The sequence below is a fragment of the Piliocolobus tephrosceles genome, chromosome 1 (assembly GCF_002776525.5).
Source record: "Piliocolobus tephrosceles isolate RC106 chromosome 1, ASM277652v3, whole genome shotgun sequence".
Classification (NCBI taxonomy): Eukaryota; Metazoa; Chordata; class Mammalia; order Primates; family Cercopithecidae; genus Piliocolobus; species Piliocolobus tephrosceles.
The window spans coordinates 200,925,549-200,939,929 of NC_045434.1; the positions used below are offsets into that span (position 1 = coordinate 200,925,549).

A 14,381-nucleotide genomic window follows, 5' to 3' on the forward strand; every position below is an offset into this window, starting at 1 on the left:
CTCCCAAAGTGCTGGGATTACAGGCTTGAGCCACCGCGCCCGGCCTGGACTTTTTAAAAAGTAGTTGGCCAGGCACAGTGGCTCACGCCTGTAATCCCAGCACTTTGGGAGGCCGAGGCGGGTGGATCACGAGGTCAGGAAATCGAGAGCATCCTGGCTAACACAGTAAAACCCCGTCTCTACTAAAAATACAAAAACATTTTCCAGGCGTTGTGGCGGGAGCCTGTAGTCCCAGCGACTCAGGAGGCTGAGGCAGGAGAATGGCGTGAGCCCGAGAGGCAGAGCTTGTGGTGAGCCAAGATTGTGCCACTGCACTCCAGGCTGGGTGACAAAGGGAGACTCCGTCTCAAAAAAAAAAAAAAAAAAAAAAGTAGTTAACTAGAAAAATAAAAATTGGCTGGTTTGCTTGCGCCCAGGAGTTCAGGACCAACCTGGGAAACATAATGAAACTTCCCCTCTACAAAAAAAATACAAAAATTAGTTGGGTATGGTGGTTTATGCTTGTAGTCCCAGCTAGTCAGAAGGCCAGGGTGGGAGGATCACCCGAGACTGAAGAGGTTGAGGCTGCAGTGAGTCTCGAACTTCAAGGCTCAAGCAATCCTCCTGCCTCAGCCTGGGTGACACTGAAAGACGCTGTCTAGCTGGGTGCCGTGGCTCACCCCTGTAATCCCAGCACTTTGGGAGGCCGAGGTGGGCAGATCACGAGGTCAGGAGATCAAGACCATCCTGGCTAACATGGTGAAAAACCCCCGTCTCTACTAAAAATACAAAAAAATTAGCCGGGCATGGTGACGGGCACCTGTAGTCCCAGCTACTTGGGAGGCTGAGGCAGGAGAATGGCGTGAACCTGGGAGGCAGAGCTTGCATTGAGCTGAGATCACGCCACTGCACTCCAGCCTGGGTGACAGAGCGAGACTCCGTATCAAAAAAAAAAAAAAAAAGACTTAAGGTCTGTGTTGATGCTAAATGCTGGTCACTTTTCCTGAACTCCAAAAGGAAGGAGGGCATAATGAGGCATGGCTGACCCCACTTCCTATCAAGGCCTGAACCAGTCTTTCAGGTTAACTTTTGGGTACCCTGGCTGAGGAGTGAGTCCGTTTAGGTGGTTGGGACACTTCTGAATTTCTTTTTTTTTTTTTGAGACGGAGTCTGGCTCTGTCGCCCAGGCTGGGGTGCAGTGGCCGGATCTCAGCTCACTGCAAGCTCCGCCTCCTGGGTTTACGCCATTCTCCTGCCTCAGCCTCCTGAGTAGCTGGAACTACAGGCACGCACCACCATGCCCGGCTAGTTTTTTGTGTTTTTAGTAGAGACGGGGTTTCATGATGTTAGCCATGGCTGGTCTCGATCTCCTGACCTCGTGATCCACCCATCTTGGCCTCTCAAAGTGCTGGGATTACAGGTGTGAGCCACTGTGCCCTGCCCACACCTTTACATTTTATTTTTGGTTTACACCAGTTAGGAAGCTTTTGCAATAATATGGGTGAGACCAGAGTGATAATGGTAACAGAAAAGTTATGGCACGCTACATATATTTTGTTTTCTGTTAGTTTGAGATGGAGTCTTGCTCTGTCCCCCAGGCTGGAGTGCAGTGGCGTGATCTTGGCTCACTGCAAGCTCCACCTCCTGGGTTCACGCCATTCTCCTGCCTCAGCCTCCCGAGTAGCTGGAACTACAGGCACTCGCCACCACGCCTGGCTAATTTTTTATATTCTTTAGTAGAGACAGGGTTTCATTGTGTTAGCCAGGATGGTCTTGATCTCCTGACCTCGTGATCCGCCCGCCCTGGCCTCCAAAAGTGCTGGGATTACAGGCGTGAGGCACCGCACCTGGCACATCTAGCTATTTTTTTTTTTGTATTTTTAGCGGAGGCGGGTTTTTGCCATGTTGGCCAGGCTGGTCTTGAACTCCTGACCTCAAGTGATCTGTAGATCACTCTACAAAAATACGAAAATTAGCCAGGCGTGGTGGCATGCCTCGGCCTCCAAAAGTGCTGGGATTACAGGCGTAAGCCACCATGCCCGGCCTCTGCCTGTATTGTGAAGGCACAGCTGACTGGTTTTGCAGGGCTGGATGGGGATATAAGGGAAAGAGAGAAGTCGACCTGCAAGATTTCTGGTAGGATGAAGTTGACACCTACCAAGATGAAAGATTACTGTCTTTTGGATGGAAGGATTTGTGAAGAGAGGGGAGGTTGGGGTGGAATAGGAATACCTTTTGGCCTTGTAACATGTGAGATATCTATTGCACATTGGAGATGCCAACAAGCAATAGGATATATAAATCTAGCATTTTAGAAGTTAGGTCAGGTCTGGAGATGTGAATTTGGAAGTCATCCACACATAGCAGGAGGAGATGAGATTGTAAAAAGTAGAGTTTCCTCTTCAAGGAGACTTTCCTCCCCATCTAATTAGGAATAAATAGTAACTTCTCAGCCAGGCGCGGTGGCTCACGCCTGTAATCTCAGCACTTTGGGAGGCTGAGGTGTGCGGATCATCTGAGGTCAGGAGTGCGAGACCAGCCTGACCAACATGGAGAAACTCCGTCTCTACTAAAAAAATACAAAATTGGCCGGGCGTGGTGGCGCATGCCTGTAATCCCAGCTACTAGGGAGGCTGAGGCAGGAGAATCGCTTGAACCCGGGAGGTGGAAGTTGCGGTGAGCAGAGATCTCGCCATTGCACTCCAGCCTGGGCAACAAGAGCAAAATTCTGTCTCAAAAAAAAAAACCAGTAACTTCTCTTAGAAGCAAAATTTATTCAAAGACCTGTGCTAACACTCTTAAATATCTGCAGCCGTGATAAAGAAATCAATGTACTTTTTAGGTTCTTAGCTCCCACAATTTAGCCTAAATGTTTTCCCTGGCATGCTTATACTGGTCCAAGCAAGCATTAGCTCATAGCCTGTTCCTCTTCCTTATTTGAAGGTGTTTTTACCTTTCTCAGCATTCCACACGTTACTTCCTCCTTCCTTTGTTCTCTGCCTTTGCTTCTTCTTTTTTTGTTTTTTTTTTTGAGACGGAATTTCATTCTTGTTGTCCAGGCTGGAGTGCAATGCAGGAACTCGGCTCACCGCAACCTCCACCTCCCGGGTTCAAGCCATTCTCCTGCCTCAGTCTGGGCAGTAGCTGGGATTACAGACATGCGCCACCACACCCAGCTAATTTTTTTTTTTTTTTTTTTTTTTTGCATTTTTAGTAGAGGCAGGGTTTCTCCATGTTGGTCAGGCTGGTCTCGAACTCCTGACCTCAGGTGATCTGCCCTCCTCAGCCTTCCAAAGTGCTGGGATTACAGGTGTGAGCCACCACGCCTGGCCAGCCTTTGCCTCTTTTAAAAAGTTCTAAATTGGTAGCCAATCGGGACAAATATAGAATGGGAGGTCCCGTTCCAGCCAATGGAAACCAGACACAGCAGTAGGATGGACACATCAGGTTATAAATGACCCTATCCCCTTTGTTCGGTGTACTCTCATGGCAAAACTGCTGGTGAGTGTACCCTTTCTGCAGAAAGTAAAAATGGCCTTGCTGAGGAAATTAAATGTATGTTCAAGTGCTACTTCCTTTTTTTTTTTTCTTTTCTTTTTTTTTTTTTTTTTGAGGTGAAGTCTTGCTCTGTCACCAGGCTGGAGTGCAGTGGTACAATCTTGCTCACTGCAACTTCCACCTCACGGGATCAAGCGATTCTCCTGCCTCAGCCTCCTGAGTAGCTGGGACTACAGGCGTGTGCCACCATGCCCAGCTAATTTTTTGTATTTTTAGCAGAGATGGGGTTTCACCATGTTGGCCAGGATGGTCTTGATCTCTTCATCTCGTGATCCACCTGCCTCAGCCTCCCAAAGTGCTGGGATTACAGGCATGAGCCACCATGCCCGGCCTCAAGTGCTATTTCTTCTTCTTTTTTTTTTTTTTTTTTTGAGGAGGAGTCTCGTTCTGTTGCCCAGGCTGGAGTGCAGTGGTGCCATCTCAGCTCACTGCAAGCTCCGCCTCCTGGGTTCACGCCATTTTCCTGCCTCAGCCTCCCAAGTAGCTGGGACTATAAGTGCCCGCCACCACGCCCAGGTAATTTTTTCTATTTTTTAGTAGAGATGGGGTTTCACTGTATTAGCCAGGATGGTCTCAATCTCCTGACCTTGTGATCCGCTCACCTCAGCCTCCCAAAGTGCTGGGATTACAGGCATGAGCCACCACGCCCGGCCTCAAGTGCTATTTCTTTAGGGCACTTTAGGGAACAAGCATTTCTAACAAGATCACCCAGGGAGTAAACAAAGTTAAGGGAGAGGTCCAAAGGACTGAACCCTAGGCCATTCAAGTTTCCAGGTTAGAGGAGAAAGAACCTGCAAAAGACGCTGAAAGATGGCCAGTAGTAATGAGAAAATTAGGGGAGTGTGGCGCCCTGTGATCTAAGAAAAGAAAGTGTTTCTAAGAGGAAAGAGTGAATAACTGGGTCAATTGCTGCTAACAGGTCTAGTAAAATAAATAGAGTATGAGTTTACCATCGCATTTAACAAGGTGGAGGCCATTGGTGATCTTCATATGAGCAGTTTTGGGGGTGATAGAGGCAAGAACCTGATTTGGGAGGTTTAAGGAGGAATAGGAGGAGAACTGAAGAAGAGTACAGAAAATGCTTTCCAGGATTTTGCTATAAAGGGAAAAAGAGAAACGGGACAGTAGCTGGAAGGGGATGTGGGAGTCAAGAGAGGGTTTGTTAAACTTAAGAGAAAGTATAGCAAATTAGCACATTTGGGCTTTGTTTGTTTGTTTTTGAAACAGGGTCTCCCTCTGTCACCCAGACTGAAGTGCAGGGGCACAATCTGTGCTCACTACAGCCTCGACCTCCTGGGCTCAAGCCATCCCTCCACTTTAGCCTTCTGAGTAGCTGGGACTACAGGTGCATACCACCACATCTGACTAATTTTTTTTATTTTTGTAGGGACAGGGTTTCACCATGTTGCCCAAGCTGGTCTTGAACTCCTGAGCTCAATTGATCTGCCTGCCTCAGCCTCTCAGAATTCTGGGATTTTTTTACAGGTCTGAGCAACCATGCCTGGCCAAATTATAGCATAAGTGAATGCTAATGAGAATGATCCAGTAGAGACTGAAAAACTCATGATGCAGAAGCAACATATCCCCTTGAGACTCAGACTCACACCTGCTTTCCTGACATGGATGTCCCTGACTCACCGGAAACGCAATATATTCAAAACTGTAATTACCTTCCTTCTTTTTTTTTCTGAGACAGAGTTTCGCTCTTGTGACCCAGGCTGGAGTGTGATGGCACAATCTCGGCTCACTGCAACCTTCATCTCCTGGGTTCAAGCGATTCTCCTGTCTCAGCCTCCCAAGCCACTGGGATTACAGGCGCCTGCCACCACGCCCGGCTAACTTTTGTATTTTTAGTAGAGACGGGGTTTCCTCATGTTTGCCAGTCTCGTCTCGAACTTCTGACCTCCGGTGATCTGCCCATCTCGGCCTCCCAAAGTGCTGGATTACAGGTGTGAGCCACCACGCCTGGCCGAAATCATCTTCTTTCTAAATCTGCTCCTTCTTTGGTGTTGCTATCTCATTTGGTAGAAATTCTACTTAATTATCCAATTTAGAAAACTGCCATAGAGTAGTGTCTGCACGGTGAATGATAGTCACAATTTCATTATGTACTAAGTGAAGCAAGGGATTACACAGGGAGCTGTAGGTACCGAGGAAAGGGGTGTGACCAGACTTGAAGGTCAAATATCAGAAAGGTGAAGAGATACCAGACAGGTCAACATCATCAAGCTACAGCAAGTCCTCATTCTGTCCGAGGTGTTTGAACCAGAGTGACTCTATCTTGAATGGGGGCTGGGTAAAATAAGGCTGAGACCTACTGGGCTGCATTCCCAGGAGGTTAAGGCATTTTTTTTTTTTTTTTTTTTTTTTTTTTTGAGACTGAGTCTCCCACCGTTGCCTGGGATGGAGTGCAATGCCGCAATCTCAGCTCACTATAACCTCCGCCTCCTGGGTTCAAGCTATCGTCCTGCATCAGCCTCCTGAGTAACTGAGATTACAGGTGCCCGCCACCACGGCCGGCTAATTTTTATATTTTTAGTAGAGCCAGCGTTTCACTATGTTGGCCAGGCTAGTCTCAAACTCCTGACCTCAGGTGATCTGCCCACCTTGGCCTCCCAAAGTGCTGGGATTATAGGCGTGAGCCACCGTGCCTGGCGTAAGGCATTCTTAGACACAGGATGAGATATGAGGTCTGCATAAGATACAGGTCATAAAGACGTTGCTGATAAAACAGAATGCAGTAAAAGTAAAGGAGGAGACCACCCCTCATATTGTCTTATAACCAATTTCTGCCTCCAAAGAAAGAAGAAGTAAAAACTAAAAGGCAGAAATGAAATCCACAGGCAGACAGCCCGGTGCCGCACCCTGGGCCTGGTAGTTAAAGATCGACCCCTGACCTAATTGATTCTGTTATCTATAGATTACAGACATATAGAAATGCACTGTGAAAATCCCTATCTTGTTTTGTTCCAATCTAATTACCAGCGCATGTGGCCCCCAGTCACATACCCCCTGCTTGCTCAAGTATGTGCACTCGGAGAGCTAGGCTCTTGAGACAGAAGTCTTGCTGGTGCCCCTGGCCGAATAAACCCCTTCGTTCTTTAACTCGGTGTCTGAGGAGTTTTGTCTGCATCTTGTCCTGCTACAAAAGAAGTCGGTCAAAACCCACCAAAACCAAGATGACCATGAGAGTGACCTCTGGTCATCCTCACTGCTTATTATATGCTAATTATTATACATTAGCATGCTAAAAGACATGCCCACCAGTGCATGACAGTTTACAAATGCCATGGCAGCATCAGGAAGTTACCCTATATGGTCTAAAAAGGGGAGGAGGCCAGGTGCAGTGGCTCACACCTGTAATTCCAGCACTTTGAGAGGCCGAGGTGGGCAGATCACCTGAGGTCAGGAGTTTGAGACCAGCCTGGCCAACATAGTGAAACCCTGTCTCTACTAAAAATACAAAAATTAGCCGGGCGTGGTGGTGGGCACCTGTAATCCAGCTACTCAGGAGGCTGAGGCAGGACAATCGCTTGAGACCAGCCTAGCCAACACAGTGAAACCCTGTCTGTACTAAAAAATAGAAAAAAAATTAGCCGGGCGTGGTGGCAAAGGCCTGTAATCCTAGCTACTTGTGAGGTTGAGGCAGGAGAATTGCTTGAACCTGGGAGGCGGCGGTTGCAGTGAGCCCAGACCACACCATTGCACTCCAGCCTGGGCAACAAGAGCAAAACTCCGTTTCACAAAAAAAAAAAAAAAGACTCTTCTCTGCCTCACTACACAAAATGCGAATCTCTAGTATAGCACTCAACAATTTTACATCTTCAGTGGGTACCTTGAATAAAGGCAAGGTCTTCCTTTCAAGCCATAACTCTCACCTGTCCCTGTCTCAGAAATTGTGGCCCTCTCACGCCAAGCTTTTCTCTTCTGTGCCTTTGCACCTTGTGGTTTTTCTGAAATGGTGTCTTTCATCTGTCCTGGCTAAGTCAAACTCAGCTGTTAAAGTGGGCTTCGGGATTACTTCTGGGAAGCCTTTACTCAAGTACCCCAAAGCCTCCCAAGACTGGGATGGGGATCTTTGTATTTCTACTGCTCACTCCCTAACCCACCTCCAGGGGCAGGGACCACATCTTACTTTCTTCCTGCCTTCAGTGAATTTTTTTTGTTTTTTTGAGACGGAGTTTTACTCTCGTTGCCCAGGTTGGTGTGCAATGGTGTGATCTCGGCTAACCGCAACCTCCGTCTCCCGGGTTCAAGTGATTCTCCTGCCTCAGCCTCCCGAGTAGCTGGGATTACAAGCATAAGCGACACGCCTGGCTAATTTTGTCTTTTCAGTAGAGACGGGGTTTCTTCATGTTGGTCATGCTGGTCTCGAACTCCTAACCTCAGGTGATCCGCCCACCTCGGCCTCCCAAAGTGGTGGGATTACAGGCGTGAGCCCCCGTGCCCTGCCCAGTGAATGTTTATCTGAAGAATTCAGCCTAAGGTTTTCCAGCAGGCAAGCAGTTGAGTCAGAAATTAGCGTTTAGATTCCGGCAGGGCTCTAATTCAAATGCAAAATTCTTAAATATCCTCACTTTAGTAGAGTTCTTTACAGTTTGCAAAACAATTCTCATACAGCTACTCTTTATGTCCTGGGGCAGGCAGGAGTCTCAGACAGGAAATGTTTTAAACCAGGAGCTAGAGAGGAACGAGAAAATCCTGGCAGAGAGATAACAGTTTTGACAAGGGAGCCAACAGCAAGCATGACCTTGCTCACGAGAGAAACTCCACCCTGGCACCTCGGATCCCCGCCTGCATAGTCTGCGGCGCACCGAGCCCTCCCACCTCGAAGACTACGAATCCCAGCATGCCTCACAGTGAGTGACAGGACGCAGGGCATGCCGGGACACGTAGTCCCACCCCAGCACAGGAAAAGGTTAGAACGTCCTATGACGTCAGGAGGGCTCGGGAAAGGGGTTCGGAACCGGTCCAGGCTCAAGTTAAATCTCTCTCTAAAGAGCTGACCCTGGTTTCTTTGGCGACTCGGTTTTGACCCTAAACAGGTCCCGCTCCACAGTCTGGGCGGGCCTATGGTGTGTGCTGAGTAGCCTCTAGCGTGAAAACTTCATGGTTAAAAGGGAAGTACTGGAGCCAAGAACTAGTTTTCGAGGCACTGGTTTGTTAGAGTAGTGGTACGTAGGGTGCCGCCCTGAACGGGGGCTGAGACGCTGCTTTTTCAGCAGCGCCACTGAGGACGTGGCAAGACTGCCTCGGACGTACGCTTCCTCTTCCTCAGCCCGTCGGGTTAGGGGCCCGGGAGGCGCAGAGGCTGCTGGGAACGCGCATGCGCCTAGCGCGGTGGGGAGTCCACCTTTAACGTCCGCGGGCGCGGGGTGTGTCGGGTGTCGACGGCGGCGCTTTGCGGCCGGTCGTGCGGGTCGGGCGCGGGCGGGCGCGGCGGTAGTGGCGCGCACAGGTGATTGACTGGCCAGCTGCCTGAGGTAGCGCCGGGTCTTCCTCGCTGGCAGGTGGCGGAGCCCATTGGGGCGGCGGTGCAGACCGCGGCGGCGGCGGCGGTCTGGCTCGGGAGGCGTTCCTGGGGCCAAGGCCATGGCCCCGCGGCTGCAGCTGGAGAAGGCGGCCTGGCGCTGGGCGGAGACGGTGCGGCCCGAGGAGGTGTCGCAGGAGCACATCGAGACCGCTTACCGCATCTGGCTGGAGCCCTGCATTCGCGGCGTGTGCAGGTGAGGCCCGCACACCGCGCCTCGCGGGCCCCTTGCGCCGGACCTTGGAAAGCCGGGGCGGGGTGGGGGGAAGGACGACGGCCAGCCCTTTGCGTACATTTGGGAGGCGCGGAGCCGAGCGAGGTGGAGTTTTTCCTTTTGCGCCGTCTGCGCGACCTGGGAAACGCAGCCTTCCCGGGCTGTGCGTGGAGGTGATGCTGGCCAAAGCACTTTAGGAAGGTTTGGGTTCCCATCCAGAAGATGGCGGTGGAGATGAAGGCAGGAGCCGAGAGCTTAGCAAGCGTTGATGGCTGGGGTATCTTGGCCACAGCACGGCTCTTTCGTTTGTAAAAAGGAACTTTGAAAGTGAGCTTCATCACAGTGTATCTTGTTGGTGTTGACACCGAAGGCCTGGTCATCTTAGTATTATTTTTGGAGAGGGCAGCTTTAGAAAAACTGGTCAGCCTACGTCATCGATACCCTGCACCCCCGTTGACCTTCCCTCACTCGTTAATCTAGTTTTTTTTTTTTTTTTTAGCTTTTCTTTGGTCGTTCTGGTTCGACACCGCTTTACCGAGTACCAAGTTTGAGCTGTGATAGTGCTGTCCTTCACGTCTGCCCCGCCCTTGAACCTTGCCTTTCCTTAACCCCCTCTTGTAGATTGAATCCTTAGGCTTTGCTCCCGTACCTTGTAACGTGGGAACTATAGTTTTTGTTTCAGAATGTTGTTGAAATTGACTTGGCCAAGCCGGGCATGCTCAGTAGCCGTCTTTCGGCAGGCATTTAGGAAATGCTTTCTGGAGTTTTTACATTCCACTGGGGGATCCTGAAGGAATGAAAGTATGGTCTCGGGCTTTGGAGCTTAAAGTCTAGTCTGAGACGTGAAATAAGTTAGGGAGTTTCTATAAAGCAGACGAATAAGTCCAAGCTCTGGGCGTCTGTCTCACAAGAAGGGTAAATCTGACTTTAACAGTAAGTTCTGGAATGACTGAAGCCTGTGTATAATAGAAATAATCAAGCTTCAGTCAGTTTCTCAACATAATTAGTTTCCAGACTAACCAAATAATGTAAACTCTTAATAGTTCTGGTTGTTTGTGAGCCAGGGTCTCACTCTGTCACCCAGGCTGGAGTGCAGTGGAACAAGCTCAGCTCAGTGCAACCTCCACTTCCCTGGCTCAAGCGATCCTCCCACCTCAGCCTCCCGAGTAGCTGGGATGAGAAGCATGGGCCACCACGCCTGACTCAATTTTGTATTTTTAGTAGAGACGGGTTTTCGCCATGTTGGCCAGGCTGGTCTTGAGCTCTGGGCTCAAGCGATCTGCCCACCTCCTCTGGGATTACAGGCGTGAGCCACCATGCTGGGCCAATAGTTCCGATATATATATATATATATTTATTTATTTATTTATTTATTGAGACAGTGTTTCACTCTTGTTGCTCAGGCTGGAGTGCAGTGGCGCGAGCTCAGCTCACTGCAACCTCTACCTCCCTGGTTCAAGCGATTCTCCTGCCTCAGCCTCCTGAATAGCTGGGATTACAGGCATGCACCATCGTGTCCGGCTAATTTTTTTTTTTTTTTTTTTTTTTTTTTAGTATTTTTAGTAGAGACAGGGTTTCTCCATGTTGGTCAGGCTGGTCTCGAACTCCTGACCTCTGACCTCAGGTAATTTGCCTGCCTTGGCCTCCCAAAGTGCTGGGATTACAGGCGTGAGCCACTGCCCACCTGGCCGATACTTTTTCTTTCTTTTTTTTTTTTTCCGAGACAGCGTCCATCGTGAGACGCTGGAAAAATTTTTAAAAAGAATACATTAAAAAAAATTTTTTGTAGTAGAGACGGGGTTTCATCGTGTTAGCCAGGATGGTCTCGATTTCCTGACCTCGTAATCCACCCGCCTCGGCCTCCCAAAGTGCTGGGATTACAGGCGTGAGCCACACAGTTTTTAAAAGAAAAAAAGAATAGACCCGGTGCGGTGGCTCATGCCTGTAAGCCCAGCACTTTGGGAGGCCGAGACGAGCGGATCATGAGGTCAGGAGTTCGAGACCAGCCTGGCCAGCATGGTGAAACCCCGTCTCTACAAAAAATACAAAAATTAGCCGGGCGTGGTGGCGGGTGCCTGTAATCCCAGCTACTGGGGTGGCTGAGGCAGGAGAATCGCTTGAACCTGGGAGGTGGAGGTTGCAGTGAGCCAAGATGGTGCCACTGCACTCCAGCCTGGGCAACAGGGCCAGACTTTGTCTCAAAAAAAAAAAAACAAAAAAAAAATTATCTTATCTTGGCCTCTGTATGTTCTGTCTCTAAATTTCCCTATTCTGGACATTTCGTATAAATGGAATCCTAAAATACGTAGACTTTTGTGACTGATTTCCTTTACTTACCATGTATTTAAGGGTCATTGATGTTGTAGCATGTTTCAGCACTTCATTAAAAAAATACCTGGGAAATACATATAACAGTGTTTACCATCTTAAAGTGCACAATTCGGTGGGTTTCAATGCCTTTATAGTGTTGTACAATCATCACCACTGTCTGGTTCCAGAACTTTTCATTATCCTAAAAGGAAACTGAGCATCTGTTAGTCACATCCCACTTTTCCCCCTCCCCCAGCCCCTGGCAACTGCTAATCTACTTTCTGTCTCTGGATTTCTCTATTGATATTTCCATGGAATATTACAGCAATGGAGTTATACAGTACGTGGCCATTTGTGTCTGGTTTCACTTAGTATAATGTTTCCAAGGGTTATCCCTCCTGCACATGTGTCAGTACTTTATTCCTTACGGCTGAGTAGTATTCCATTTTATGGATAATGCCACATTTTATATATCTGTTCATCAGTTGAGGGACATTTTGATAACTTCCAACTTTTGGTTATTTTGAGTAGGACTTTTCTGAATATTTGCATGCAAGTTTTGGTTTGAACATCCGATTTCAGTTCTTTACCTGGGAGTGGAATTACTGGGTCATACACAGTCAATTCTGTGTTTAACTTACCGAACTGTGAAACTTTTCCACAGTGGTTGTACCGATTTACGTTCCCACCAGTGATGTATGAGGGTTCAACTGCCTCATCATCCTCATAAACACGTACTATTTTCTGTTTTTCTGATTAGGCCCTCCTAGTTGGGTGTGAAGTGATACATCTTTGTGGTTTTGATTTACATTTTCCTAGTGACTAATGAGTTCAGCGTCTTTTCATGTGCTTGTTGTCTCTTTTCTTTTTATTAATCAATAATATGCCATCGGCCGGGTGCAGTGGCTTACACCTGTAATCCCAGCACTTTGGGAAGCTGAGGCAGGCAGATTACAGGGTCAGGAAATGGAGACCATCCTGGCTAACACAGTGAAACCCCCGTCTCTAATAAAGAATACAAAAAATTAGCCGGGCGTGGTGGCCAGTGCCTGTAGTCCCAGCTGCTCGCGAGGCTGGGGCAGGAGAATGGCGTGAACCCAGAAGGCGGAGCTTGCAGTGAGCCGGATCGCGCCACTGCACTCCAGCCTGGGCGACAAAGCGAGACTGTCTCAAAAAAAAAAAGTAGGCCGGGCGCGGTGGCTCAAGCCTGTAATCCCAGCACTTTGGGAGGCCGAGACGGGCGGATCACGAGGTCAGGGGATCGAGAACATCCTGGCTAACATGGTGAAACCCCGTCTCTACTAAAAAATACAAAAAACTATCCCGGCGAGGTGGCGGGCGCCTGTATTCCCAGCTACTCAGGAGGCTGAGGTGGGAGAATGGCGTGAACCCGGGAGGTGGAGCTTGCAGTGAGCTGGGATCCGGCCACTGCACTCCAGCCCGGGCGACAGAGCGAGACTCAGTCTCAAAAAAAATAAAAAAAAAAAAATAATATGCCATCATATCTCTGTATCTACCACATTTTTTATTTGCATTCATTTGCTGATAGACATTTGGGTTGTTTCTACTTTTTGGTTATTATGAATAATGTTGCTATGAACGTTCGTGTAGTAGTTTTTATGTGGGCATTTGTTTTTATTTCTCTTGGTTATAGAACTGGAAGTGGGATTGTTGGGTTGTGTGGTAACTTTTAACTGTATTATTATTATTATTATTATTATTTTTTGAGACAGTCTCTCTCTGTTGCCCAGGCTGGAGTGTAGTGGTGACATCTTGGCTCACTGCAACCTCTGCCTCCTAGGTTCAAGCGATTCTCGTGCCTCAGCCTCCCAGTTGCTGAGCTTACAGGCGCCCACCACCACACCCGGCTAATTTTTTGTATTTTTTAGTAGAGACTGGGTTTCGCCAAGTTGGCCAGGCTGGTCTTGAACTCCTGATCTCGGGTGATCCACCCACCTCGGCCTCCCAGAGTGCTGGGATTACAGGCTTGAGCCACCTCACCCAGCACTTTTAACTTTTATTTATTTATTTTTTAAAATGATGTCTCACTCTGTAACCCAGACTGGATTGCAGTGCAATCATGGCTCACTGCAGCCTTGAACTCCTGAGCTCAGGGAATCCTCCCGCCTTAGCCTCCTGCCACTACAGGCGCATGCCCCACAACACGTGGCTAATTAAAATAAATTTTTTTGCCAGGTGCGGTAGCTCACGCCTGTAATCCCAGCACGTTGGGAGGCCGACGCAGGCGGATCACAAGGTCAGGAGATCGAGACCATCCTGGCCAACATGGTGAAACCCTGTCTTTACTAAAAATACAAAAAGTTAGCCAGGCATGGTGGCAGATGCCTGTAGTCCCAGCTACTCAGGAGGCTGAGGCAGGAAAATGGCGTGAACCTGGGAGGCGGAGCTTGCAGTGAGCCGAGATTGCACCACTGCACCACTGCACCACTCCAGCCTGGGTGACAGAGTGAGACTCCGTCTCAAAAAAAAAAAAAAAAAAAATTTTTTTTTTTTTTTGTGGAAATGGAGTCCCACTTTATTGCCCAGGCTGATCTTGAACTCCTTGGTTCAAGTGATCCTCCTGCCTTGGCCCCCTAAAATGCTGCGCTTGCATGAGTTCATGGCCTTTTTGTTTGGCTTTTTTTTTCTTTTTTTAAAATATGAGGGTCTTGCTATGTTGTGTAGGCTGTCCTTGAACTCCTGGGCTCAGTTGATCCTCCTGCCTCAGCTTCCCTGGTAGCTGGGACTATAGGCACGAATTACCATGCCTGTGTTTAATATTTTGTTTTT

The 14,381-nt window shown here is 48.6% G+C and overlaps 1 protein-coding gene across 2 annotated transcripts in view; it reads left to right on the plus strand.

The window, feature by feature from the left end:
• The first annotated feature begins 8,474 nt into the window (after positions 1-8,474).
• USP48 (ubiquitin specific peptidase 48) overlaps positions 8,475-14,381 on the plus strand; it is a 111,735-nt gene continuing 105,828 nt past the window's right edge. For both annotated transcript variants that reach the window (XM_026455940.2, XM_026455941.2), the window contains exon 1: positions 8,475-9,263. In XM_026455940.2, the coding sequence (XP_026311725.1) occupies positions 9,130-9,263 (134 nt within the window). In that variant the 5' untranslated portion in view covers positions 8,475-9,129. The remainder of the gene's footprint in view (positions 9,264-14,381) is intronic.